The 27,784-nt window shown below is 54.1% G+C and overlaps 2 protein-coding genes across 7 annotated transcripts in view; one reads left to right on the top strand and one right to left on the bottom strand.

Moving 5' to 3' along the window:
* Positions 1 to 1,680, bottom strand: part of ITGA11 (integrin subunit alpha 11) — a 48,819-nt gene extending 47,139 nt beyond the window's left edge. Inside the window, exon 1 of the mRNA XM_015873348.3 lies at positions 1,547 to 1,680. The gene's annotated coding sequence lies outside the window, so the exon portion shown is untranslated. The remainder of the gene's footprint in view (positions 1 to 1,546) is intronic.
* On the top strand, positions 323 to 27,192 carry CORO2B (coronin 2B). 6 transcript variants are annotated; one of them, XM_015873350.3, is made up of 14 exons: positions 576 to 917; positions 6,820 to 6,908; positions 9,939 to 10,005; positions 15,234 to 15,434; positions 22,135 to 22,251; positions 23,026 to 23,175; positions 23,386 to 23,550; positions 23,739 to 23,855; positions 24,107 to 24,211; positions 24,351 to 24,447; positions 24,854 to 24,966; positions 25,533 to 25,623; positions 25,725 to 25,864; positions 26,302 to 27,192. In XM_015873350.3, exons 3-14 carry the CDS (start codon positions 9,955 to 9,957, stop codon positions 26,431 to 26,433), a joined length of 1,479 nt encoding a protein of 492 aa, XP_015728836.1. In that variant the 5' UTR covers positions 576 to 917; positions 6,820 to 6,908; positions 9,939 to 9,954; the 3' UTR covers positions 26,434 to 27,192. The 6 variants fall into 6 exon arrangements, with proteins under 6 accessions (XP_015728839.1, XP_015728836.1, XP_015728835.1 ...); XM_015873349.3 differs by lacking the exon at positions 576 to 917 and adding an exon at positions 1,305 to 1,579; XM_015873351.2 differs by lacking the exon at positions 576 to 917 and adding an exon at positions 1,726 to 1,826.
* Positions 27,193 to 27,784: the final 592 nt, after the last annotated feature.

Genomic DNA, 27,784 nt, shown 5'->3' with positions numbered 1-27,784 from the left:
GCATTGATGGGGAACTTTAGGAAAGGGGCACAATGCTTTGCTGGTGCAAACACCATGTGTGCAAGGGTGTGTGTAAGTGTGCAAGGCTGGGCAATGGAGGCCGTGGTGCTGGAGGTGCTGCGGGGCTCAGTGTGGTCAGCTCGCTTTGCTCTGTGCTGGGGGCATTACATGATAGAAAACGTGTTTCTTAGGTTTGTTCTCACAGCAGTGACCTTGTAGCAGGAGTGTTCCCAGCCCAGGGACGTCCCAGAGCACCCAGCCCAGTGGGATTCAATTGGACACCTGAATCCTGAATAACTCTGTGCATCCAAGTGCCATGTTCATAGAAAAGGGGAATGAGAGCTCTGGGACAAAACACTGGTCTCTGGCATTGACTTGTGCTCAGGTTCCCTTTGTTTTGAGCCCGCACAGCAACGTGAAGGGGCTGCCCTGCTTTTAGGGGTTCCACTGAGCCCCCAGCAGCGCAGTCAGGCAGGCTTTGCTTTGCATCCAAAGCTGTGGATGGTACAGGACCCCAGCAGCTCACCCCAGTGTAGCTCCACCATGTCCCACGGAGCAGCCTGGCTTTGCACAGCCATCATTGCGAGGCAGCGGGCGCTGGGACAGGCACTCAGTCCTGGCTGCTGCTTGGCACAGCGAGCAGCTCCGCTCCATCACAGGAGCGATGTTCTCCCTATAGGAACCAGCAGGGAGAGGGGGGTGGGGGGTGACCAGGAGCACGGTGCAAGCCTTGCAGCCCATCCCCTGCTCCTCCAACAGAGCTCCGACAGTGAGATACTGGACGTGCTCAAAATCCTCCCGCAGAAGCTTCAAGCGCAGCCCGGCGCCCAGAGAGCGGCATTTACCCTTATTGCTTCGGAGAGGGGAAAGCCATCACATCCCACCCCATGCGCACCGCTGGGCACCGCGCACTGCCGGTAAGCGGGGCACGACGCGGGGGGACCCGCAGAGCACAGCACTGTACGGAGGGTGGGCAAACAAGAACGCAGCGCTGCCTTTAATCACACTGAGCTGCGATCCCCACGCGTGTATTTCAGTACACGGAGGAAGGGGGGGGATGGAGGCGGTGTGCAGCAGGTGCCTGCAGGCAGCGCAGGGCGGTTCGGCGTGCAAAGCGTTAAATCCAAGCGTCATATCAGAACGGCCCCGTCCCCCCGCCGCTGGGGTGTCCCCTCCGTGGGGTGTCCCGGCTCGGGGTGCTCGGAGCCGCCCCCGGGACCGTCGCCCGCATCGCCCGGCCGGGCGGAGGAGGAGGAGGAGGAGGAGGAGGAGGGGTTGGGTTGGCCGGGCCGCCGCCCGCAGCCGCTGACGCCGAGCGCTCTGCGGGGAAAAACAGCCGCGTATCGCTCAGGGGAGGAAAAAAAAAAAAGCCGAAAAAAAAAAAAAAAGCCGAAAAAAAAAGCAAGCAGCAGCCCGGAGCAGAACTGTTTCGTTTTATCTGTCCTCCCCCCTACCCCCCCATCCCCCCTTTTTTTTTTGCTTTCCCCTTTTCTATTTCTTTTCTCCTTATCCCCTCCCCCCCCCTCCCCCCGGACAGCTCGCTCACCCTTCCTCTCGGCTCTGCATGACTGTCACAAAGGTAAGGAGCCGCCTTTCCCGCAGATCCTCACCCCGCGGATGCCCCCCCAGCTCCCCCTCTCCCACTTCGGCTCTCCGGGGCCCGGCCGTTCCCGGCCGATCCGCTCGGCCCCTGGCGGCGGTGCTGCAGTTTTAACCCTTTAAGGGAGGGAAGGCGGTGGCCGGGGGTGGCTGCGAGCAGCATCCGTCCCCCCGACGCGGCCCCGTTAAGCCGCTTTGCTCGGCAGCTGCTGCCCGGATCTCTACAGGTGGCTGCGGGATGGGGAGGGGGGGTAGAAAGGGGCTGGAGGGGGGATGAGGGGGGTCAGGGAGCGGCTGGGGGGGGGCTGCGGGCCGCAGGGGGCTCAGAGATGGTGGTGGGAACCCAACCTGAGCAAAGCTTCCCGGTGCTCAGGGAAGTGATGTGGGGATTCGGTCCCCAGATCTGCCCCTTAACTGCTGCAGCAGCCCCAGGTGCTTCCCCACGTTGCTGCAGAGGAGGAAGGTCTTTCTTTCCCATGATTTCCCTGTGTCCCTGGAGCAGCGGTCACTGCTCAGCCCATCCCGTGGTGGGCTCAGGGAGCTGTGCTGGGTGTTGCTGCTGGGGGTCCGGGCAGCGTCCCACTGCAGTGCTGTGATTTGTGTGCTGGGGGATTGGGGCTGTGTTACATGGTTGGGAGCAAAGGGGTCCAGGCTGGAGCCTCAGTGCCTGGCTGTGGGCTCTCAGCCCTGTGCAGCACTACGGCCCTGTTTCTGGGCTCTGTTTCAGGCCCAGACAAAGCTTCGTCCATCACCCGTTGCCACAAAGAGTGGTGCAGTGCTGAACTAAGAAACCTCACATGGCAAGTGGAAGCAAATGGGGTGGGGGTCACCTAATGAACCCCCCACGTGGGATGGACCCAGGGAGAAGATACAGCAGCTGTGCCCTTCTTGCTGCCTCTCACCCCATGTGAGAGCCTTCAGTGGGGAGGGGACGTGGTGGGGGCACTCACGCTGTCACAAGAGTGATGGGGACATTGCTCACGGCCAAAGAGCCCGCAGCAGCTCCAGGCCGATGCTGATGAACAGACAGCAGGGGAGGAAACCCCCCACCCTGCATCTCAGCCCTTAACAAACAACTTGTGTTTCTCTGCTTTGCTTTTGTTGGGCTGGCACCAGCGTTTGTTGCCGGCCATTGCCATGCACACCGCGCTGTTGCCGTCCTGTGTTCACTGCCAGCTGGACAAAACCAGCAGCACTTGTGCCGAAGGAAAGATTTTGCTGTAGGGCTCGTTAACAGATTTTTAATTCATTGATTTCCAAACAGATTCATTGAAAGGCCGGGCTGTAAGGAGAGCTGCTCAGTAGCACAGTGAGGGATGCGCTGGTGGTTTGCAGGGAGCAGAGGTGTATGCTGGGAAGATCCACACTGAGTGCACAATGTGCATCCACCAAAGCACTGGGAAGCTCCAGTGCACCCCATGGGTGTTGCTTCCTGCAGGATGGATGGTCCCAATGCAGACAAAGAGCTGTGGAGCTGCCGTGACATTGGTGCCAGGAGCTTTCAGCAGGTCAGGGCACAGACCCAGCACTGCAGTGACAAATGTGACCTGAAGCCACGGCTCATCCCTGGGTGTGTGGATGGAGGAAAAGCAATAGATTCAAGCACCCATGGGAGAGGAGGCTGCTGTTTGTGTGCTCCGGGCTGCTTGCAGGGAGTTGCCATCAAGGTGATGTGGGGGACAGTGCTTAGAGATTGGGAATTGTGTTTGTGTCCCTGTGGGGAGGAAAGCAAAGGGCTCCCTGCGTCCTGCCCTGTGCAGGTGTCCAATGAGTCCCAGTGCTGTGGGGATATTCCATGCAGCAGCTCCTCCCATGCTGGGGCTGCTTCCCAGGAGCTGCTGGGAACGACAGCAATGAGAAACATCAGACAAACTTTGCAATTCACATCTAGAGGAAAATCGATTTGATGAGCAGGTCCAGGTGCCCGGTGCAGGTGGAGCCATCTCAGGGCCAGCCCAGCACAGAGAGGCACAAAAGGCTCTTCTGAGCGTGGGGGTGGGCAGGGGAAGGAGAGGAGGGGGCGAGGTGTGCATTGTCAGGATGTGGAACGAGCTGGTTTCATCTGCATCCTGAGCCACCCCCTTCCCTCCCACAGTGAGGAATGTGAGTGTTCTACCCAGGAGAGTTTAGTCACGTTATAAATAGGATGGAGAAAGATGGATTCGAGTGCAGGAAGAACCCACATCTCCTGCTTGGGGATCTGTCCAAATGCCGGGAATCTTGCATTGAGTTGCACTGTGTTGTGTTGCAATGCATTGCATTGTGTTGTCTTGTTGTGTTGCATTGCACTGTGTTGCACTGCATGCTGTGCCGTGCTCCCTCAGGCCAGCTCTGCTTTCTCCAGGCTCTGCAGTAAGAACCAGCAGTGTGAGAAGTGCTTTAGGAATTGGGCAAATTCATCCCTGCTGTAGATCAGCTGTCCTGGGGGAAGTCTGGGCTTTGGGTTTGGGATCCGTTGTGTGCAAGCAGAAAAACAGTCCGCATCCATTATGCATGAAGGGCAGGGCCCTTGCTGGAGAGCTAACCATGTCTGCTTGCAGAGCACACAGAGCTGCAGCCCAACTTCTGTCTCCATTTCCCAAGACCTGCTGTGCCCCCAGGACTCAGCCTGTGGATACCATGGGCAGCAGCATCCATCAGACATGGGGCTGCTTGAAACAGACCCACCAGCAGAAAGATGAAGGAGAGAAAGAATTGCAGAGCACAGATTTTGCCAGACTCCTCCAGTGTTTTTCCCACAGCTGCATGTTTGCTTGATGGAGCTGATAATGGGGATGCACAGCACCGTGACCCTGTGCTCATGAAGGAGCAAAGCTCACCTAAAAAGAAGTGAGAACGTTGCTGGCTGAGCATTGCTTTTGCTGTAAGTCAGTCATTGCTGGAGGGTCATGTTCAGCTGGAACTGGGTAACCCCATACCCTGCATGGCTGGGGTCGGCTTGGTGTGGTGCTCCCAGCTCCTACCCTCCATCAGAAGCTGTTTCAAAAGGCCGGAGTACAATTAACCATGAACACAAATTAATGAGGGCCTGAGGGAGCGTTAATTTCGGAAAGATAGCTTTAAAATGACTGGAGGTTTTACTAAAGGGCACCGTTTAAATAGGATGCAGTCTGGGAGGTCTTGTGGCATGCATTAGATGTAGTTATCCTATGCTCTCCTCTGGCTTTATTATCTATTAATTGGTATTAGTCATCAAGCTACGCTGCTTAGATAACAGCTTATCCTCTTAGTTCATGAGCAGATGAAGCCAAAACCAAAAACCCGGGGAGGAAATTGCATCCACAATCTGTCGTGATCCAAGATAGTGAGTGAGCGATGCGACTGAACATGGTCAAGCGGTAATTAACACAAAGGCCTTAATTGGGAGGGCAGGAGTATGGTAGTGCCGTCCCTTGTGATGAACAGCACTGTCCTCTTCTCTGTCAGTAAGGGCAGCCTCAGTGCCTGGGGCAAATGCTGATCCCATGGCAGAGCTGAAGCTGGTTCAATTGTTGCAGCATTTGATTGCAGGCACCGGGCTGTGCTATCGGGCAGAACGGCTGTGTTAGAAACGGGCTTTGGGCAGCACAGCATGATGTTGTTTCTGGAGAAGCAGCCAGGAGGTCTTCTGCAGACACATTTAATACAGTACCATCTGAGCTTTGAGGAGCAGCACCAGTGACGTTACCAGCACTCATCTCAAAGGGAACAGGTGCTGGGCAGTGCTGGAGGAAACTGGGGGAAGTCCTGTCACCATGTGTAGGGCCATTGGGAGGAAGGATGGGATGGCATTGCTCCCAGCTGGGGCCAGGGCACAGGCAGCAGAACTGCATGGAGCACAACGTGCTCCTTTCTCAGTGTCCTGTTCACTCATCTTCGGTGCCGCTGGGATTTCTAGGGGCCAGGAGCACACATAAGGGACTGCTTTGAGTCTATAAATGGCAGCTCCCCATTTCTAGAAGCATGACTCTCATCAAAGGCAACTCCTCTGTCCCATGGCTTCTTAATGAGTTTTAATTGTGATTCAATGCAGCATTAATCCGGGGCCGTGCCATGGCCTGGCTGCAGCCAGCAGGCTCGCTAGGGGCTGTAATTCATACCATGCAGAATGCAACGCGGGGTCACAGCCCCCACCTCCCCCCCCTTCTTCTTTTCATGGCAATTTTATCAAATGATGAATAGTTGGATTCATTGTGCAGTGAGCACAGGGCATGGAGGAGCCGGATCCTGGATTCCTATCTCCCGAGTCAGTGTGCAATTACAGAGATCTGGCAGCAGACAGAAGCTCCGTGCCTCGGCCAGCTGCTGGAGCCCCCTCCAATCTGCACCGCATCGCTCACAGCCTGGAAGGGCCCCAATGTGCAGCTCAGCCCCCACAGCTCCTTCCCTCCTTTGTTTGTCACTGAGCACGGAGTGTGGCTGGGACCTGAGGTGGTGCTTGCAGTGCAGAAAGCAGGGAGCCCAGATTTGGGTCCTGTGCAGGCAGGTGACAAGGACAGCAGGGTCCCTGCTTGGGGGCAGGGAGCTGCTCATCACTGGGACATGTGGTCCCTGCCACCGCAGCCCCCAGTGTGGGGTTTTCCCCTTGGCATGGGGTGGTTTCTCCCCCTGCCACCCCGCTGTGCCAATCCCCAGGCAAGCTGTCAGCCCGTATGGAGGTGTCTGGCCCCTCCTGCACTGAGCTGCGGCTGTCAGCCCCATTCATATTCGTATTAGAGTGAGCACTGCCAGGGTTTGCTAATGGGCTGGACCTGAAGGCTGGTAGTCAGGACAGATGGCCATTAGATGGGATGGGGAACTCGACCCTGGGTGTGCAGGATGGAGATGGTCACCAAAGCCCAAGCCCTTAGGGCTGCAGGTCCCTTTGCAGCTGTAGGGGTGTTTGGATGGAGCAGCACCGCTCTGCTTCCTGCTCTCCATGCCTGCAAGTGCTGCTCCAGGCACACAGAGTATCCCTGCAGGTGCACCCCAACACTGGCACCCAACAGTGTCCACCTCTTCTGAGCAACCCAGGCCGACCTTGCTGTGCTCAGGCCATGTGCAATGTTGCCCTGTGCAGGCAAGCAGACAACCGTGTGCTTGTACCTCTGGTGTCAATGGGCATCTTTTGCTTTGGCCTTCTGGTGGGGAGAGGCTGCAAGCTGCAGGGCTGCCTCATGCTTTGCAGTGATTACAAATGGGAAGCTGGGAGGGGCCTGCAGGCTGCGGGTGCTGCTCTAACTGATATTTCCCTTCCTCCAGGATCAAGGAGTGCCCGTGACCCCCTGAGCCCCGCGCCAGCCCCAGGTGGCAGGAGGTGCCCCACGAGCCCACGGAGCCCAGCAGCTCAGGTGAGGAGCTGTGTGCCCACATCTATGGGGGGGAAGGAATCAGACAGGGTGGAAACAGCCAATTTTGGCAGAAGGTCTTGCTGATGGAGCAGGATGCAGCGTGTGCTGAGCATCCCTGTGGGCAGAGCCTGATGGATGCCGGCGCCTTTCGGGGGCTGCGCGGCTGCGGATCGATTCCCTGTGAGCAAAGAGCTTTGGCTGCTGCCGCTGTTGTATTGATTGTAGCGAAACCCAACTCTGCAGCATCGTCTGCTCAATGGCAGGAATGAGAGCTGGGGCTCTGGTACAAGCAAAAAGCACAGGGTGGGGATGCTGAGAGCTCAGCGGTGAGGGCTCCTTGTTTGCCCCAAGCAAGGCAGCTCCGTTCTGCTGCTGGGGACGTCCCCCCCATCCCCACACACAAGGCTGGGATTGTCTGGGCTGGCAGTGGGGGGGGGGAAGTGCTGCCTCCCACAGCCCTGCTCTTACTGGCACTTCCCTGCACGGCCGGGACATTTCTGCAGCATGAAGCATTCAGAGGATACAGTTTGTTTTCCTTTCTTTCTATTCCTCCTGTTTGTTTGTTTGTGTTGGATAAATGTTGCCCCTCTGCTGGGGGAAACTTCTGAAGGAGCAGCACAGCTGACCAGGACCACAGGGTGGGGGTACAGGGACATTAGTTCTGTGGGGTCTCCAGGCCTGTGCTGCTCACCCCATTGCACCTTCCTGCTGTAGCAAAGCCCCGTTTGCAGCATAAAGAACCTTCTGGGCTTATTTCCCTCACAAAGCTGGGGCTCAGCAAGGAGCCATGAAGGTACTGATGTCAGAGCTCCCAGCTGTTCCCTTTTACCTCAGTTTTTCACCCTCATCTTCCCAAGCAATCCCTCCAAGCCGCCCTTCCCTCACCTTCCCACCAATGCACGTGACTTTCCAGCTCTCTCTAACCAAGAAGCAGTGAGCTGAGCAGGGGATGGATTTATGGCTCCCTCCCACTGGAGGGTTCCTCTTGGCACAGTGGTGGCCCCACTCCTTCTCCTTGAATATTGAAGAAGTGCTGTAACGGAGGCTCCTGGCTCCGTGTTGGGTAATGTGTGACATGATTTGCTGGCGCTGATGTGAAAGCTGTCCTCATTACACGGAAAGAGCTTTTTATCTCTTTAGATGTCTTAAAAAGCTCTCAGGTTGGGAATGAACACGCTGCGTTTTCCCTACTGCAAGGAGCTGTGAGCTTGGGAAGAGGAGGGCAAAGTCCCATGGACAGCAGTGACCCGGGGTGCTGCCCTCATCCCCGTCCCTTTGTTCTGCATCAAAACATTTCCGCTGCCTTCGCCTGGTGGGAAGGAGTTGGGAAACAGAGTGGGAGGAAAGCTGTGCTTGTTTACATGAACCAGCAGCGAGTGTGGGGCTGCTGTTCCTTCCCAGCATGGGACCCAGAGAGCTTCCTGAGGGGGCACAGCCCCACTGTGATGCTTTGGGGTCTGGGATGTGGGCTGACCCTCTGGGGGTGCCCTGAGCTCTGTAGCAGCGTTGCCATCAGCGTGCTTTTGGGTTGGCTCCATTGCATCCTTTGATTGCACAGCTGTCCCTCCTCACTGTCCCTCTGTGGTGGCCCTGTGCTCACCCTCATGACGTGGGGACACAGCCCAGCATGGGCAGCTCGGGGCCTTGGCAAGATGCTGAGCTTGAGCTGGGTGCCATGGGGGGGCCAGCATTGTAGCAAATGGATCAACTTCATGGTGCCCCAGTGGGGCTGCAGGCTGGAGCCACGTGGGAAGTGCAGGAGGGATGGGGGCGGAGGGGCAGCCTTTCCCAGCAGTGTGGAGACCATTCCCATGCAGGCAGTGGTCTCTGGACTGAAGAACTCGTTGACAAGTTGAGCTCGAGGGAAATCCCAGGCACTTCCTTCCAGAATGGAAAAAAAAACCTCATCTGGCAGATACTGCTTCAGAAATGTTCATTTTGTGCTTTGCTTAGGCTGTGTTAATGGGATAAATCCTTCAGGTCTGTAAGATGAATCTCCCCGGTCTCTCCTCTGCCTGCCCCAGTGCTAATATCACTGCAACATGGCATACAAACAGCACTGCTGCTGGCTCAGGGCGCTGCTGGAGAGGGTTTGTGGCTGTACCTGCTGGTGCTGAGGGCACTGGGTGAGGTTGATCTGGCAGCTACTGCATGCACACCCCTTTCTGTGGCACAACTTTGGAAACAGCATTTGGGGGCAGCTCTGACATTGCTGCCCCTGTTTGCTGGGGCACAGGGATGGAGGTGTGCATGGAGGTGGATGGTGATCTGTGCTGTCATGCACAGGGATGCTGCCATGCGTGGGGATGCTGATGCACATGGAAGTGTATGGCCAGGGCAGAGCAATCCCAGCTGTGTGTTGGGACCCCAGCATGGACCATTCTTCCTTCAGCACTTGCATCTTGTCTTTGGTGCCATAAGGATGCCAGCCCTGCAGGATGAAGGCCACAAGACCACACCAACACCGATACTCCTGCTCTGCAAAACCCCATGAGAAGAACACGGTGCATTTAGCACAAATCCCTAATTATTATTATTATTATTATTATTATTATTATTATTATTATTATTTTTAATGCAACCTTCAGCCATGATGTGCTCCGCAGGTGCAACCTGCACCCTGAGCTGCTGCTGTGATCCTGCTTTATAGCACTGTGCTCTCCCTCAGGGCCCTGCTCAGTGCACACATTGCAGTGTTTCTTGCAGCCCACAGGTGTTTCCTGGGGCTGGGTGCAGAGCTGAAGCTGTCTCTGTGCTGGGATCGCTTTGTTCCTTAGCAGAAAGTAGGTAGCAGTGCACACTTCTACCCCAGCATCCCCACATCTGTGGCCACATCTCAGGGGATGCTCAGGTCTGATACCCAAAGTGAGCCCACTGAGGGCACTGACCCCGCAGTGTGTTGGGCAGAGCAGCAGGGGATGCCCACTCTCAGTCCCCTGGGGTGCGCAGGGTTGTGTGGGGTTTGCTGACGGGAGCTCCCCCAGCCCCGGGATGGAGAATTGAATGTTTTTGCTTTCCCTCTCTGCACAGAGCTCTTGTCGAGTCAATGAGGGACCTACACAAGTCTAACGTGCTGGGGAGCAAACACGGCAGCCTGGTGAGTGTCCCGCGCGGGGCATTTGGAGAAGGCTGTGACGGAGATGCATCCAAATGGCAGCACACCGAGGGCTCGGCAGGGCCCTTTGCACGAAGATGTGCTCCATTTGTGCTCCATTCCTGGCACTTCTCCCCACCGGGCTGGGTGACATTGGTGTGCTCGGGGCTGGCTGACATCAGGCCTGCAATGTGCTCTGCTTTCCATGTCGGGATTGTCATGAAAATGAGAAGCGGATGTGGCGAAATGTTAAATCTCGCTGAGCCTCGTTAGCATGAAAGCCATTAATGGGCACAAAAGCCGTTTTCAAGGTTGAATTGAGAAGCATCGGGGAACTGAAGAGATTAAGATCAGCGTTTGTTTGGCTCTAATCTAATGTGCAAGGAACAATAAGCGTTTGATGAGTAACGTGGGCAGTGCTGGGATCTTATCAGCACAGTGCTGTGTAATTCTGAGCTCTTCTGCACAGAGATTCCAACACTATGGACCCAACCTGTGCATGGAGCAGCTCTGCAGTGCTCAGGTGGATGCAGCTCAGGGCATGGTGTACACACCATCCCGTCACACCCAGCTCCCTCCTGCTCCTGTGTCTTCCCCTCCAAATGCAAGAAATCCACTGGCCTATCCTAGGGCTTTCCAGCCCTAGATGATGGGGATGGGGATCTCAGAGGCCTTTTCCAACCTTAATGGTTCTGTGGTTCTTTGATTGCTTCCCCTGAGAGCCCTCATCATGCAGGCAGGCTGAGCAGCACAGAGGACACACAGCTCTCTAAGGGATGACGGCAGGCTTTGCTGTGTGACTGCCCACTGCAGCATTCGAGCTCTTTTGCACAAGCTCTGCTCCTCAGTCACTGTTGCCAAGACTCCCAATGCCTGAAAAGACGCATTTAAAAATAAACCCATGGAGACAAGAGCTGGGCCCTGCTGCTGCTGGTAGGCAAAGGCTGGGGCTGCCAGGAGCTCAGATGGGTGCCCAGGCAGGGGATGGGACTCGCTCCTTGTTCCCATTACCCAGCGAGCTGTTCCCAGGGCGATGGGCTTTTGTGTGCTGTGCTCCGCCAGCTGACGTGGGGCTGCAGGGGAGCCTGGCACAGCATCTCCAGAAGAGCTTTTCATCCTGGAAAACAGAAAAGCCTGGAAAACAGAAAGGTTCTTTGTGTGCCGCTTCGGTTTATTTTTAATGCAACTGCTTCTGGAGATGCTCCCTGCACTCTTTGTTCCTGCACAGATGCATCCTTTCCTTGTTCCCAACAGCCCCGCAACACATGGTGCAGATCCAGGATAGGGGCAGCTCTGTAGGCCCCAAAGCACCTACCAGGTGATGCTGAGAGAGAGGAAGCTGCCCGTCCTTTCCCTGCTTGCTGCCACTGATGGTTCCTCCATGTCTGTGCCTCCATCCAGCACTGCTGTGTATGGAAAATCCCTCCCTGCCTGACCTACATTTCGTGCTGCTGTTCATCTGCTGCACAGATCTGTGCAGTGGGGCGGTGGTGGGGTGAGATGCTAATGGCAGCTGTGCCACGGTGCTGGGTGTAGTTCCCAACTCTCTGCTCCTGAGGATTGGCACAAAACTGATGCACCACCAAATGCCCCAAACAAGGCAGGGTTTCTCTTGGGAAGTGCTATGGGAGCCACCAAAACCTTTCTAAATCTGCTCCAGCAGCACCTGGTTCCTGCTTTAATTGTTGTGAAAGAGGTTTCCTCCTCCCAGAGTGGGATTTTGGGATGTGTTCTTCCCCTCAAGTACTTAAAGCAGTAAAACATTGCCACGATCTGACAAATACTGGAGCAGAGTGGAGAGATTCCCAATTTTCCATGAGGTTTAAGGGCAACGCAGAGCAGCGTGAATGGGGATGAGGTTTATTTCATTGCCTCTCTTCAAAATGCTCCGTAGTGTTTTTCATGGAAGTTCTGTTCAAACTGAAGTGAGGGGGGACGGGGGATAGGGGACGGGGGGGTCTGCAATGAAAGGAAGCATCCGAGTCCAAGAACAACACAGAGCTGGAGCAAACCTTGGGAATGGTGGCACATTGCTCTGATTCTTGTAATGCCTCCCAGCTATCAATATGGGAAAATCAAAAGCCCATTCACCTCAACAGGATGTATAGAATCACTCCAAGGGTTGGTTTCCTATGGATTATGCATCATCGGGTTGCAGCCTCTCTGGGTAGCAGCTCCCAGCAGTGCTCCTGGTTCTGCAGAGCTCTGTGAAGGGCCAGGAGCTGCTGCAGAGCTCTGGGGACTCTGCGGCTTAGTGCAGGTGATGGCCAGGGCACACTGCACGTGGCTGCTAAATTTAGTGGGGTTGTCTGGCTCTGAGCATCGGCTGCCTAAAACGGTGTTAAACCAGGGCTGAAAGTCCAGGGGAAGGAAGGAAGTGGGGTATATTTCAGTGTGAGTTTGGGTGGATTTCCCCAGCGCTCACATTGCTGCCAGAGCACCCACGTCCAGTGGGACACAAGGTGCTCTGTGCTCCATCCTGAGCAAAGCTCCCACCGCCCCGGGAGGAAGCAGAGGGGCTGTGAGGTTTTCCCAACATTTCCTCTCCCTTTGTCTCTGTTGAGTTGAAACCCTTTGGGTCAGGGGCTGCTTTCCTCCCCATTGTGCAGACTATGGGGTAGGAGTTTGTCCTCATCCTGGTGGGGAAATCGAACCGCTTGGCAACAATTTTCCATAGCAAAATGTTGTTTCTTGTGCAAGTGCCTATTCTGATGGGAATACATCCCTGCTTGCAGCCCCTTGGCTGCCATGTTCCAGCAAGAGTTGTGTGACCTAAAGCCATGGGGGACTCGGTGCTGGCTGGGGGTCTCACACTGTAGGGCCACCCACTCATCCCTGTCCCTGCTGCTGCTTCCCCGCTTAGCAGATGGGAAGGGCAATGGGAAAAGGGCTCTTCTGTCTTGTCCAGAAAAGCTCTGTGGGTCATTTGTGCAGGAAAATCCTCCCACATCCCCATGAAGAACAGCTTTGTGTCCCCACTGGGAGCACCTCTATTGACCCAGGCCATTGGAGCATGGCAAAAGATGCTGGCATTTTTATTTTCCAATCCATAAGGCTCCGCTGGCATGGGATCCTCTCACCAGCTGCAATTCCCTGCTGCTCCAGGGTACCTCAAGCCACCGCGTCCCCCCTCCATCTGCATCCCCACAGCACAGCAGCATGGAGAGCTCAGCATCACCCCCTCAGCATGAAGATCTATTGCTATAGCAGGGAAGCCTCGCTGGCTGCCAGAACAATGGATGTGCAGGAAGCGGGGCACCGGGCAGCCCCCAGACATTTCCCGACATTCTGCTGCTGTTTCCGGGCTGTCTGCAGCCCCGGGGCTGCTGGCTGCTGTTTGCAGGAAATACTGAGGGTAAAGGAGCGGCTCTGGGGATCTGGCCAGCAAAGAGCACTCGAGCCGATTGCTTCCTCCCAGGGTGGGATGGAGGAATGCCCGGATTGGGGCGAAAGAACAAAGAGATGAGAGCAAAGCAAAAATGCTGAAGTCCTGAAAGATGCTTTGCTGCATGGGGCTGGTGGCGTGGGGTGTGTTTGTACCAGGAGGGCAGGGGTCTGCACCTCGGAGCTCAGGGGTGTGATGCTTCATTTGGCAGCAGCTCGTTGAGCTCAGCTTGATGCAGGGGGATCAAGAGCCCTTCTTTCCACAACCAGGGCATCCTCCCACATGGGGAGGTGTTAAGAGTCAAATGGCCTTTGGGTGGGATTTGTCATTCTTTTGCAATAGGAATAGAGTGGCATGGATGGCAGGAACAGGAGCAAAGCCTCGCTCAGGGAGCGAGCTGAGAGCTTGAAAGCTATTAAAAGACATTTCTTGTGCCTTTTAAACTTTACATATAAAGATGTTAACTTCATCTTCAAAATGGGAACTCATCTATTCAGCAAAAGGAAAAGATAAAATGTAGTGGAACTCTTGTAAGAGGCAGCCTGGGCTGTGCTGGGGTTCCTCCTCGCCTGCCGTGCTCCAACCGCTCAGGCAGATCTGGCACCGATTCACAGCGCTCTGTTGGATGTGAGTCTGCATTTTTTTCCCCAGCAGAAACGTTTCCATCCTGAAATAAAGAGTCCATCTGCTCTCACTGTGGGGTAAATCCCTGAGGATCTGCCTCCCCTTCCCTCGCAGCACTGCCTCTAACGCTGCAGGGTGCAAACCCAGCCAACCTGTGTGCCCACCTCCCGGTGCTGACTTTGCACAGGTTCAGAGCTGATGCTCAGCCCTGGCCATGAATCCTCCAAAGGATGCTCCTGGTGCTGCAGTGCTGGGAAATGCAGATTCTGATGTGATGGATGGGTGCAGGATTCACCGCTGCATCCCTCCTGCTGTTGGCCCCATGGTGCATAGGGCATGCAGGAGGAGATTTACTGCTCTGTGCCCCTTGTTGTGCATTAAGCCTGGTAACGAGCCTGTTGTACAAGTTAGAGATGGAAACACTGCTGCCTACACTTTAAAGCATTTCCCCATCTTGTTTGGGGGATTCTGCTCCTGCATGCCATGCTCTGGATTGTGCATCCACAGTACCGTGCTTGGGGGAAGCCCCTGCAGTGGCTGGGACGTTTGCTGGGGTTGCCCCTTGTTGAGAGCTGCAGGTGACCCAGCATTTGAATGTGTGCTCACATGCCTTTATCAGTAGCTACGAGAACACTGCTCCGAGTGTTTGGATGGAGCTGAAAGCAGCTTTCTTTTTACTTACAAAAAGCAAAGCAGTCTGCAAAAGCAGTAGTGCCCTCCTGTCTGTGTGTGCACCTTGTTGCAGGGAGCAGGGGGAGTGGGGGTGCAAGGGGAGAGCTGTGCAAAAGGAGCAGGGCAGCGGGGTGCAGCCCAACAGCTCTCTGCTGCTCGCTCCCCTCTGTGTGCTCTCCTTCTGCACCGATGCATGCTTTCATGTGGTTCGGCCTAATCCATTTCCAAGTCATTGCATTAAAAGCCTTAATTCCTTTGTCACACGCACATGAAGTGGTAGTGCTGTCTCCTCGATGAGCGGTGCATGCTGAAAAGGCGATCGCCCGCAGTTCTGCAGCAGCTCAGAGCACTTCCGTGCCCTTTGGGAGTTGCATCTTGCAGCAGGGACACCCCCAGTATTTTTCTGGGGTGCTGTGCTCGCAGCTCTGCCCGGCCATGCTTCAATGAGCAGCAGCTGTGGTGCAGCCTGTGCTGCCCAACAGGGGCTGGAGAACAGCAGCACGGGGGGGCTTTGGTGGCAGCGATGCTGACGGCGCTGTTTGCCCCGCAGATGTCATGGCGCCCGCAGTACCGCAGCTCCAAGTTCCGCAACGTCTACGGGAAGGTGGCGAGCCGGGAGCACTGCTTCGATGGCATCCCCATCACCAAGAACGTGCACGACAATCATTTCTGTGCTGTCAATGCCCGTTTCCTCGCCATCGTCACCGAGAGCGCTGGCGGCGGCTCCTTCCTCGTCATCCCACTCGAGCAGGTGAGTGCCTTGCTCCTGTTCGGGGCATCCCAGGTGTCCTCCTGCAGCGTGTGCCTGGCTCTGATCTCCTTAGTTGGGCTTCTTCTGTGGCAAAGTCAGGATTTATGGGTGCCTGAGGGAACTGGGTTTGTTCTTTAGGAAGAAAATGCAGCATTTGGGCTCCATGGTCTTTGTAGGTCTCTTCCAACTGAAAACTATTCTATTCTATTCTATTCTATTCTATTCTATTCTATTCTATTCTATTCTATTCTATTCTATTCTATTCTATTCTATTCTATTCTATTCCATCCCATTCCATCTCATTCCATTCCATTCCATTCCATTCCATTCCATTCCATTCCATTCCATTCCATTCCATTCCATTCCATTTTGTTCATTCCATTACACTCTATCCTACCCTACCCTACTCCACTCTGTTCTATTCTATTCACCCCACCCCACCCACCCCATCCAACCCCATCCCATCCCATCCCATCCCATCCCATCCCATCCCATCCCATCCCATCCCATCCCATCCCATCCCATCCCATCCCACACCTATGGGCTCCACCCCCCAGCTTGGTGCTATGGGCAGCCAGACAGGGGGAGCACAGCTTTGCACCTAGGTTTTCTGCTGCAAAATCCCCATGCAAGGCCTGCAGATGAGCTCAGCTCTGCTCCCTCAACCAGCACAGCAGAGCTGAGCCTGTGTCTGCCCAGGTCCCGGCTGTGACTCATCTGCAGCAGCAACCTGACAGCTCCAGAAATGCCATTTCTGACGTCACCTCATTGTTAAGAGCCAGCGAGGGGAGGGTGAGGAGGAACAAAAATACACCAATACATCAGCACTCCTCCTTTCACATTGGCTCTCCATGCCACCGGGGTGAGGACACACTTCTGCGCTATGGACACGATCGGAGCACGTACTCCTTCCCCCTGCAGCACTGTGCTTTCTGAAGCTTCCCACCGCTCCTTGCATGAGTGCCCACACTAATCTGCACATCCCCCATTCACGCAGTTTGAAACCCTTGGGAATTCAGCTGATTCCCCCAAATTGCCTTCTGGGAGCACAGTGCAGGATGTGGAGCTGCAGGCAGCGGCTGCTTCTCTCCCAGACGTTTCCCCATGTAACATCCACATCTCTCCTTCCTTTTTATTTAATTTCCCGGGTAGCATCGGCTACAGATGGAAGAAATCATAATCAGCATTTTAATTGCGGCACACAGCTTGACTCATTAATATTCTGCAAACAAGGAGCCTTGGAGGAGCTGCATCGCTGCCTTCTGCCTGTGCCTTGAGCTCAGAGCTCACCCATCCACGGCCCATGTGGCCACCCCAAATCCTGAGCCATAGCCCTAATTTACCAGCAATTTACCCTTTTATTTCTTCCCTGGCAAACGGAGCACAATGCCAGGCTGCCATTTTCATCCTGCTCTGAATGGATGGTTGGCCCATAGAGAAACCCAGCACCGCGGTGCACTGCTGTTGCTGGATGGTCCCTACAGGAGATCCCTTGGCTCTCCATGTCAGCTGGGCTGCACACTCCTTTGTACAACCTAATAATTTCATTATTTTTCTTAAATAGGAGCTGATTAGCTCATTAAGAGTAAACTAATTTTCTTTGGAAATCAGCAGCCATCTAATTAATTGGCATCCATATTTAGCCGAACTTAATTAAGGTAACCTAGATACTGCGCAGCTATTCGGGGTCTGATTTGCTGCCATCTTTCCTTCTTCTTCTTCTTCTTCTTCTTCTTCTTCTTCTTTCAAATAAGTTTTATTTTTACATTTCTGCCCTCTGTTCTCGCCAGAAATCTTCCTCAGAAAGATGCTCTGCTTTGTGCTGTGAGCGCCAATGTGTTTGCACACGCTGGGCCATATGTTCCTCTGCGCACCAGAAATTCAGCTCTTTGCAACTGAAAGCCTTTGGGTGCTCAGCAGAAGCCAAACCCTCCTCGGGAGCAAACAATGTGCAGAGTCCTGGGCCATTCCCAGCACTGACCTGGAGCTCAGAGAAGCTGAAGTTGGGGAACTAGGAAAGAAATCCCATGTATTTTTCTGGGAGCACCTTCCTCCTTCATCCTGAGAGGAGGGTCATGGCTGATGGGAGCCACAGGGCCATAGGAAAAACAGAATCTTTGGGTGTACAAAAAACCCAGAAACACTGGAAGTGGCGTGTCTACCTTCTTCTTTTCCCTCTCCTTCTTTCTCTTTTCCTTCCTTCTTCTCCTCCTTATTTCTTTCCTTCTTCATCTTCTTCTTCTTTTCCTTCTCTTCCTCCATCTGGTGGAGGATGGGCTTAAAAAGCTGAGAGCATCTTCTGGGTTTGGAATCAAAGCTCACACAATAGGAGGAGGCTTTGTTTACATGCAGGGAGCCAGAATCCAGGGCTGCTGCTCACAGCAGAGCTGCTGCTTGCAGTCTGTGCTGTGCCTTTAGCTGTGTCCCCACTGCCCATGGGCACCCATCCCTTGTGCTGAGCTCTGAATGGCTCCGTAGCACCCCAAGATGCTTCTGCAGCACTGATTACCCAAACTGTAAGTGAGAGCTCAGTGGGTGGACCATTCCTGCAGCCCCCAGGAGCAGACCTGCTGTATCCCTCACCCCATTCCCATCCTATCCCTAAGCACAGTGGCAGCTGTTGAGCGGAGCAGCAGGCAGTGAGCCCAGGGCAGCCATCCACCCACACTCTGCCTTTGTTGGCTTGGGGACCTGATGGCATCTGCTCAGCTGTGTGCCAATGGCATTGCTGTGGGGACAGCTGCTCATGGTGGCCGGGCAGGGAAGGGGATCAGCACGAGGATGCTCTGCTTGTTCCTCGGGGCATTTTGCAAAGAAAAAAATGCATGATGCTCTGTATTTCTCTCCAACATGAAGCAGTGCCCTGAGGGCTTTTTCTACCTAAAAGCTCAGCACTTGAAACTCTCATCTGGTCTGTACCATTCGTTGGTTTTCTGTCCATTTTTCCAGACCTGATTTTGGTCTGAAGGAGGCATCTCCTTCTAACCTCGAGATGGGAAAGGAAGGAAGGCAGCAGCCCGGGCGGGTGGCAGCGGGGGGAGCGGGGCGGTGAGCCGACATGCACACAACTGCCTGCACCCTCTGCCGGCTGAAACAGAAACCCCGTCCTGGGTGCCCAGCAAACACGGGTCTGGATTTAGCACCCGTCGTCCCATCTAACGGGAGCATTGTACGGGTTTTTGCCTCTTTAATTAAACAAGCTCGATTCCAGCTGCTGCTTTTATGGTGCAGGAAAGTGCTGCAGCAAAGTGCTGTCAGAGCTCATGTGTGCCCTACTTTGGCCTTTAGAGTGCAGGGCTCTGGGTCTGCTGTGTCTGGAGTTGTTGCCCAAAATATGGATTATGGATGTGCTGCAGTGAGGCTGGGCCGGAGATGGACGTTTATAGCCCATAAATGTATTTATATCTGCAGAGGGGGAGTGACTGGTATTTCAGCCTTCATCCTGGCAAAAGTGCTAAGCAGCAGTGCTGGTTTTTCCTCCTGCTCCACTTTGCATGGCTTGGCTGCAAATAAAAGGAGCCAGAAGCCCTGGGTGTTTCTGGGGCTGCTGAGCACCTGGTACCTGCAGTGAGGATGGGGGAAAATGGAGGAGGATGGCCCCTGAGCAGTGCTGATTTCCATGGCCATGATCAAGCTGGGACCTGGCTGCTGGTGCACAGCTGCTGGAGGTGCAGGCAGCAGAAGGGAGAAGGGAAAGCCTGCAGGCATCTGTATTCACCCAACTGCTGGACAGGAACATCTCAAAGAGTGGTATCCATCCCTCCATGCACGCATGGGAATGGCCTGTGGGGAAATGATCTGTGCAGACACTCAGCACAATCACTGCCTCTCAGTGCAGTGCCATCACCAGCACAGCCCAAGCTGCCCAGTGACCAGTCCTCTCCTTGCCTTGCTGACCCCCCACTGTAGATGTGCTGTCCTACAGTGCCTGCAGCTCTCCAAGCCCCCAGCTCTGGTGCTGGCAGTGCACTGCTTCCCATGGTTGTTCTGGTTCTCTGCCAAGGACTTGTCCCATTTCTGCCGTGCTTGTGCTGGCTCAGGTGGAACTGGTTCCTAATGAAATTCGGGTCAGCTGCAGTGACCTTTACACATACTGAAATCAGCCCCAGGTCAGCAAAATCTGTGTGATTTTCTCGTTTGGTTCTCAAGGAGGAGAGACCTCCTCTAAAGAAGACAGCAGCAAATGTATTTACTCTTAATCTCAGCCACTAGAGACTTATGTGTACTCAAGGATTTCCGAGGAAACCCTGCAAATCCCTGTGGCTCAGGCAGCCCTCCCTGATTCCCCAAAGCAGCACGAGAGTGGGGAGTGTGGGGGGAGGCGATGGAGAGGGGAAAAGTGCCCTTGTCCTGGGGCTGGAAGCAGAGCCTCAACAAGGAGGAAGGATTTTTCCCATCAGGATCATCCCTGTCCTGAAGCTGTGTGTCCATCCTGGAGCTGTGTGTCCGTCCTGGGTTTGTGTGTCCATCTTGGGGCATTGTGTTGATCCTGGTGCCATGTGTCCATCCCTCTCAGAGCTCTGTGTGCCCCTGGTCCATCTGAGCCATTCCTGGAAGCAGGAATTGTTTATTGCCCCTTCTCTCTGTGAGCATCACACAAACACTTCTCCTCCACGCAATGTGCTCCTGCCCAGTTGCTGCAGCAGCCGTGCAAGGCTCCTTCCAACCCCTGCTGTGATAAACACCAAAGTGCTGGAGCCTGGAGGCAGAGCCCAGTATTAAGGAGCTGCTATTTGGGTCACTGAGCTTTGGGCAGTGTGGGGCCAGGGATCCATGCAGCCTCGGAGCAGGATTAGGATTCACTGTGGTTTAGCACTGACAAGGTGCCTTCAGGAGAGGCCGCCCAGGAAGCTCTGCCCTGAATCCCTGATTTTATAATTATTGTTCTCTTTTTGTCACTGTTATTGCTGCTTCCACTCCCCCCGAGGCTCCTTCCCCTCTCTGAGGTGCCCTGGGCATGGGAACCAGCCCACTGCTGCTCCGTGTATTCAATTGCTCTTAATTAAAACTCCTGACTCCTTGCACAGAAACCATCAGCAGCAACCAACCCTGCTCCATCCTCCTGGAAGCTTAATGTACTCTGACAAAAACCCATCAAATCTACTTTGCAAAGGAAATTACTCAGCTGGTTGCTCAGAATTAAAGGGATTGCATATTAACTAAAAGCTCCGTCCTGGAATTCAGCAGCTGCCGCATGCATCCCTGCTCCAGACACTGAGTTAATCATGTCCTGCAAATAGGGAAATGGGGGGAAGCTGGATAATGCGAGCTGTGAGGGGAGGTGATGTCTGCTGTTGCAGTCCATGTTAGAACCCATAAAGCAGCGCTGTGCATCCCATTAATTCCCAGGAGATGGCAGGAGGGAGGGGGCTGTAGGCTCAGTGCTAATGAAGCTCAGCCATGGCTGCATCCTCCATCCCTGTGCTCCAACTCATCTGCTGGCTGGGCATGGAGAGCCCAGGGGGTTCCCTGATGTCTGGGAGACCCCAGACCCCCCTGCAGTTCTGGTGTGGTGGGCAGTGCCCCACTGCCTGGTTTTACCACTGAGTACAACAGAACTTTGTAATGTGTGAGTGAAGCTTGTCCTGTGTGTGCAATGGTTTTCTGCACTGCCATGCTGCAAGTAGGCAGTACCACTGGAAGATGGAAAGCAGGCACTGGGCCTTGTGAGCAGCCTTGCTTTGCCTTGCAATTAGCAGGCTGTGTCTTCATGGGAGCAAATTAATTCAAATAAATCCTCCTGGCAGCAACGGTGCAAGAGTGAGCTGCTGGGCCCTATCCAGAAGCTCAGAGCACTCCTGGCCATGGCCCCGAGCTGTGGGTCCTTAAAATGCAGCATGTTATCCTGCCTGTGCTCCTTTGTTCGTGTTAAATGAAGCCAGGAGCTCGATACTCCGAAAGGTCAGAGCTGGGAGGGCTATGAAATATTTAGTGGCTGTGTTGCGCTGACCTACTTATCCTGCACACTGTGAAGCTCACCACCACCTCCTGGGTGCCAGGGGTGCAGAAAGGGCCAGAATGGGATGTGGAGGGGCGGTGGGGTCCTGGTGCAGCTTCAGGAGCTGTGAATCTGTTGTTCTTTGGCTCTATGGTTCTATGGTTCTGTGAGTCTTTGTTTCTGTGATTCTTTGGCTCAGTGATTCTGTGGCTCTATAGTTTAGGGCTCTATGATTCTGTGCTTCTATGACTCATTTTCTCTTAGACTCTATTATTCTTTATTTCTATGACTATGATTCTATGATTCTATTGATTATTTGGCTCTATGTTTCTTTGGCTCTATGATTCTATGGTTCTGTAGTTCTATGACTCACTGACATGTTGACTCTATGGTTCTATGAATCTATGGTTCTACACTCCTTTGACTCTATGACCCTATGATTCTATGGTCTTATGACTTCGGCTCTCTGACTTTATGGTTCTATGACTCTGATTCTGGCAACTGTGCATGGGGTTTGTAGGACCAACCTGCAATGGGAACCAGCATCAGGCTGTACCAGGAGCTGTGTGCTGTTTTCTGCTGCAGCTTCCCTCACTCAGCTGAGTGTTGACCATTCGAAAGGTCTTGAAGGGTTTCCATTCAAGTGAAAGGAGCACATCAACTGGCCCAGGGTAGCTGTTGCATTATTAGCATCATAATGCCTGAAAAAGACAGAGCTGTTTTACTCAATTTTATCTCTCTATATACTGTTTTTAATCACAGACAGGCCGGATCGAACCAAACTACCCCAAAGTCTGTGGCCACCAGGGCAATGTGCTCGACATCAAGTGGAACCCCTTCATTGAGAACATCATTGCCTCATGCTCTGAGGACACCTCGGTGAGTGGTGCACTGCCCTGCTGATGGTTCAGCAAGCAAAGAGTGGGCAATAGGAAAACTGTGTAAATCCACAGCTGTATGGCAAACTGTGCACGTCTGCAGCTCATGTGCCATCGGTGTAGGGGCTGCTGTTGGTGATCAGCCCCTCTGCTGTCCCCTGTGCCATGTGGCATTGAGTGCTGCTCTTTCTGTGTCCCTGCACAGCTGTGCACAGTGATGGCTTTTTGCAAGCCCAACAGCAGTGCTATTATTAATCCTTCCTGCTAGCGGAGACCGCAGGGCTGCGGCTGCGCTCGTGTCCTGGTGCATGCAGCAGCGTGAGCCAAGGGCAGCTCTGCCACTGGGGGGACACTGAATCAGGTCATCTGTATCAGCTGACATTTGCCTCCCCCTTGTTTGCTGGATGCACACAAGTCCATCCCAAAGAGTGTATTGGAAAGGAAAAAGGCTCTACAAGGCAGCTGGGCAGAGCACGGCCCATTCTGCACGGCAGAAGCCGGGCTTTGGGGTGACCCAGTTTTTGTAGCTCACAAAGACACTGCATTTCACTGAATGCTGTCACCTAATGACTCGTCCTCTCCTTCAGCTCCATATACTGGTATTTTTCGGTAACAGAGAGATGGTCAAGGAAGCTTTTCAGTGGGGAAGAAATGCAGATCATGGCCATGAATCATGGAGAGCTGTCTCTCAACTCATATGATATCTTCTATACACTGCTATGGGGGGATTGCCCTCCTGCTGGGGTTACAACCATGCAATATATGTCCTGTGCAGGTGCGGATATGGGAAATCCCAGAGGGGGGTCTGAAGAGGAACATGACAGAGGCGGTGCTGGAGCTGTATGGGCACAGCCGGCGCGTTGGCTTGGTCGAGTGGCACCCCACCACCAACAACATCCTCTTCAGCGCCGGTTACGACTACAAGGTGAGCCCAGGGAACAGCATGCAGCAGCTCCTGGTGTCCAACATGTAACCATGCACCATACCTTGCACCCTCATGTAGATGTTAGTTTGGTTTTGCACAAGTGGTGACTCCATAAAGATGGGCTAAGGGATCTGGAAGTGATGAGCAAATGGTTTCAGCACCCAGATGAAATTTAGGATGGCCCAAAACGCAGCTTCATCCCCTTCACAGGTCCTCATCTGGAACTTGGACATCGGGGAGCCCGTCAAGATGATCGACTGCCACACAGATGTCATCCTCTGCATGTCCTTCAACACGGATGGCAGCCTGCTGGCCACCTCCTGCAAGGACAAGAAGCTGCGGGTGGTGGAGCCGCGCTCCGGCCGAGTGCTGCAGGTGAGGGGTCTGGGAGGGGGCTGTGAATGGGAGCACAGGAGGGATCCCCAGAGTCACATCACAGCCCTTTGGGTGGGATTCAATAGAAGCTAAGAGCAGGTAGCAATAAGAATGGAGGTGGGAAGGTGCGTGGTGTGGGGGAAGGCAGTGGTTTCCTGGTGGTGCTCAGCTCCTGCCCTGTCCTGCAGGAAGCCAGCTGCAAGAACCACCGTGTCAACCGCGTGGTCTTCCTGGGCAGCACGAAGCGGCTGCTCACCACTGGGGTCTCACGCTGGAACACACGGCAGATCGCGCTCTGGGACCAGGTCAGTGGCTGGGACTCCTTCTCAGGGTAACACAGCAAAACATGTCCCCAAAATGTCCATATTGGGGGGCTGGGAGAGCCCTGCCCATGGCAAACCTCACTGGGGACACCACTCTGCAGCCCTGGGTGGGAGCCAGGGCATCTCCAACCTCCAGCACCATGTTGAAATGTGATGGGCTTATCCCAGTGCAGTGCAAACCCTGTGACATCTCCATCGCTGTACAGTTAAAAGCAATTTTTCCCATTGTGCAGGAAGATCTCTCCATGCCCCTCATTGAGGAGGAGATTGATGGGCTCTCGGGGCTGCTCTTCCCTTTCTACGACGCAGACACTCACATGCTGTATTTAGCTGGCAAGGTTTGTGGGCTTGGTGCCGGCACGGCAATGCAGGGGCTGGTGCTGCAAACAGCAGAACAAATCCCCTCCAGGATGGGGCCAGGGGATGTTAGCATGGTCTGTGCTCAGCGTAGCACTAATCCCACTTTACTCACTCCAGGGTGACGGCAACATTCGGTACTATGAGATTGGCTCAGAGAAGCCCTACCTAAGCTACCTGATGGAGTTCCGCTCCCCGGCCCCACAGAAAGGACTGGGTAAGGATGGCAGCTCACCCCATGCTGCTGAGCCTCCATGAGAAGGTCAACAGCAGGAGTGCTTAATGAAGTGATGCTGGTAGATGCGTTCCACAAAGCAGACGTGAGAATGGGTTGGATGCCACTGGGCAGCCAATGGAGGGTTAATCCAAAGTGTCCCATCTCTGTGTCTCCTTACACTGATGCTGAGCCTGGGTCCCTGCCAGGACCACTCACTCATTCCTCAATCAAAGCTGCTCATCTCTTTCTCACTGACCCTACTCTGCCCCATTGGGATGCATTCAGCTACATTTGGGTCTTGTGATGATGCAACCCACAGCCTTTTGGGATCCTGGGTGGCTGGGTCTCAGAATTTGCAGCACTAGGGGTTATTACTGGGGGAGGTTATTTCACTCACCATTTGCAGGGGTGATGCCGAAGCATGGGCTGGACGTGTCTGCCTGTGAGGTCTTCCGCTTCTACAAGCTGGTCACCCTGAAGGGGCTCATCGAGCCCATCTCCATGATTGTGCCAAGGAGGGTGAGTGCCCTGGGGCTGGGCATCCCATTTAGCAGGTGCGTTTCCTTTGGTCCAGCCTTAGACTTTCCAATGGGAACATTTCCAACACACGCAGATCCTGGTGGGTGGATTTTGACCTGTGGGTAAGATGGGCAACTTCAGAAGGTGCATTTCTGCACACTTCTGCCCTTGGCTGCTGCTTTGTGCTGTGCAGATGCTCAGCATCCATCAGCCCTCAGCTGAGCGCTGTAGCCTGGAGCAGAGCTCAGAGCTCTTTGGGAACTTTCCAGCTGCTGTCATCCTGATGGGTGACATTTATTTATTCTGCCTGCTGTGGACCAAATGCGTCCTGTGGCCTCCACGGGGTGGCACTGGGCAGGGACAAAGGTGAAAGTCCTGTACAGCCCTACACAGCCCTGGGATGCTTTCTTTCTGGTCTGACTCAGCACAGCAAAAGTCAGTTTGTTGTTTTTCCTGGATGCTGCCACGTGGCTGCATTATTGCACGCTGACAGTGGGAGGGAGCAATCGCAGTGTAAGGATGGGATCCTTTATGGAGCTCGGTGCTTTTATTTCCCTGTTCTGTAGTCAGAGACGTACCAAGAGGACATTTACCCCATGACCCCGGGCACGGAGCCAGCCCTCACACCCGACGAGTGGCTGAGTGGGGTGAACAGAGGTAAAGCCACGACCCACAGGCCTGCGGGCATCTGTGGCTCAGTCCTGGCTGTGGGGGGAGCCCCAAAGGCAAACCCTGCTCAGCCCCTGCTCTGCCCCCAGACCCCATCCTGATGTCACTGAAGGAGGGCTATAAGAAAACATCCAAGATCGTCTTCAAGGCGCCGGTGAGAGAGAAGAAGAGCGTGGTGGTGAATGGCATCGACCTGCTGGAGAACGTGCCGCCCCGCACCGAGAACGAGGTGGGGAACAATGTGCTGTTAGCATGGCTGCAGGGCGGTCCCTTGGGTCCTTCTGGGGAGTAAGGTTTGTCTGCTGCCCAACCAGCTGCTGTGCTCCATCTCCCTGCTCCAAGTCCCAAAACAACCGTGCATTCTGTTGCAGCCTGGAGCACCCTGCTTTACACCTGCTGGGTGCACCCAAAGGAGCAGCGTGATGCTCCTGGTTTTTCTTTTAATTAAACCCTCCTGGAACAACACTGGGAAATGCTGGGGAAACATAGAGGAAACTGGCTTTCTTGTAGGGCGCATGCACAGGGTAGGGAAATCCAATCCTAGCAAGGAGGAAGCACGTTGCTGCTGTCACGTTGCAAGAGCAGCAGTGTTGCAAAACAGAAGGGTTGCAAAGCAGGATTCTTATGCAGCAGCCCCGCTGCAGCTCCACTCCCATCTCCTTGCAGCTCCTTCGGATGTTCTTCCGGCAGCAGGACGAGATCCGGCGGCTGAAGGACGAGCTCTCACAGAAAGACATTCGGATCCGTCAGCTACAGCTGGAGCTGAAGAATTTACGCAACAGCCCGAAGAATAATTAACTTCCAGGGACGTTTTATAAATAAACTCTCTTTGTTTATACTCGCTCTTTAATTTTATTGTATCCACTTACACAGAATACGAGCCAGAAGTCAAGTGACCTGCCAAGAGCCCACTGCTAACTGGAAACACGTCCTCGTCGCCTCGTCTGCGCTCAACGTGGCCGCACTGCAGCTCCAGCACAAAGGGGAGCTGGGTGCCCCGGAGCTGGCAGGAGGACACCGTGGCTCCTTGCTATTAATTTTTTTTCCTATGCAAAATGTGACAGATTCCCACGGCTGCTAAACTGGAATTGGGTTATTGCAGCGCGGGAGCTGCAAATGGTATTTGTGCGCGTGGCCATGCAGCGTTTCCTTTAAAAGAAATAAAGATGTTGAGAGCAGTATGGCTGGATGTCCTAACCAGAGAGGGATTTTTGCTCCTCTCCCTCCACAAAGAGACCCGACCTCTTTCTTTGCCCCCAGACAAGTGCGGGTGCCCGGGCAGGGGCGTGAGGGCACAGCACACACACGTGTACAATCACAGGTTGTGAATTAGGCCTTTAGCGCACAGAAAGACACCAAATACTGCTAGTTTCTCTCTTTTCACTAAATCAAGTCACCGAGCAGCCTAGCACTACCTGTGCAATGGTTTCTCCTGTTAATTTACGTTGTGCCCCATACCCGACGCTTCCCTGTCTTTATGTTCCATGTGCTGTCATTGCCTATTATTTATGCTATCACAGACTAGTGACAAAATAAAATGTTTTCAAGATAGCAAAACCTTGCTGGCTGTTTCTTTCTTCAAATCACAAGCGACCAAAAGCTCTGGGTATGGGTCCCAAAGGGCTTTGCTTTGTAGGGATGAGAAATTCAACCCACCCCATCCCTTCCCCAGCATCAATTGGGTTCTGCACGGGGTTATCCATGTCTGTGCTAGCAATTCTTTAAATCACCTTTTGCACGGGAAGATGGATTGTTTCTCCCAAGCCCCTGGAATCCACGTGAAACGAGCCCAATTATGGCTGCAGGTGGGGATGATTAATGAGGCCATCAGCATATCCGCATACATCAGCACAAACCCAGAAGGTTTGGTGCCTGTGCTGAGGGGGGGGATGTGGGTGCCCACCCTGTTCCCACCCGCCCAGCTCCTCGCAGCCCCACTAAAGCCCCACAGACAGACAAGCCCCAGTCCCGGTGCTGCAGTTTCTAGGGCAAACCCTGGGTGAGGCTATTGCTGCTCCTGTGCTTGCACCTTTTCCTCCAGCTCCCTCCTTTCAGTAACAGCTTGAGTTCTTCTTGACATCTCCTCTTGCACCATCTGGGTGCTATTTAAAGCAGAAAGGCCCATTTTGGGGAACTCAAGCCATCCAGT

Source organism: Coturnix japonica, chromosome 14 (genome assembly GCF_054131305.1).
Source record: "Coturnix japonica strain WE chromosome 14, WE-NBRP24, whole genome shotgun sequence".
NCBI lineage: Eukaryota > Metazoa > Chordata > Aves > Galliformes > Phasianidae > Coturnix > Coturnix japonica.
Note: the sequence above shows the minus strand (reverse complement) of the source record. Positions and strands in the feature narration are given on the sequence as shown.

Excerpts from the sequence above, each read along its gene's own strand:
- CORO2B (XM_015873350.3), top strand. The coding sequence starts at position 9,955 with ATGAGGGACCTACACAAGTCTAACGTGCTGGGGAGCAAACACGGCAGC. Across the intron at positions 15,435-22,134 it reads TCGTCATCCCACTCGAGCAG|ACAGGCCGGATCGAACCAAA; the intron begins GTGAGTGCCTTG and ends TTTTAATCACAG. Across the intron at positions 22,252-23,025 it reads CATGCTCTGAGGACACCTCG|GTGCGGATATGGGAAATCCC; the intron begins GTGAGTGGTGCA and ends TGTCCTGTGCAG.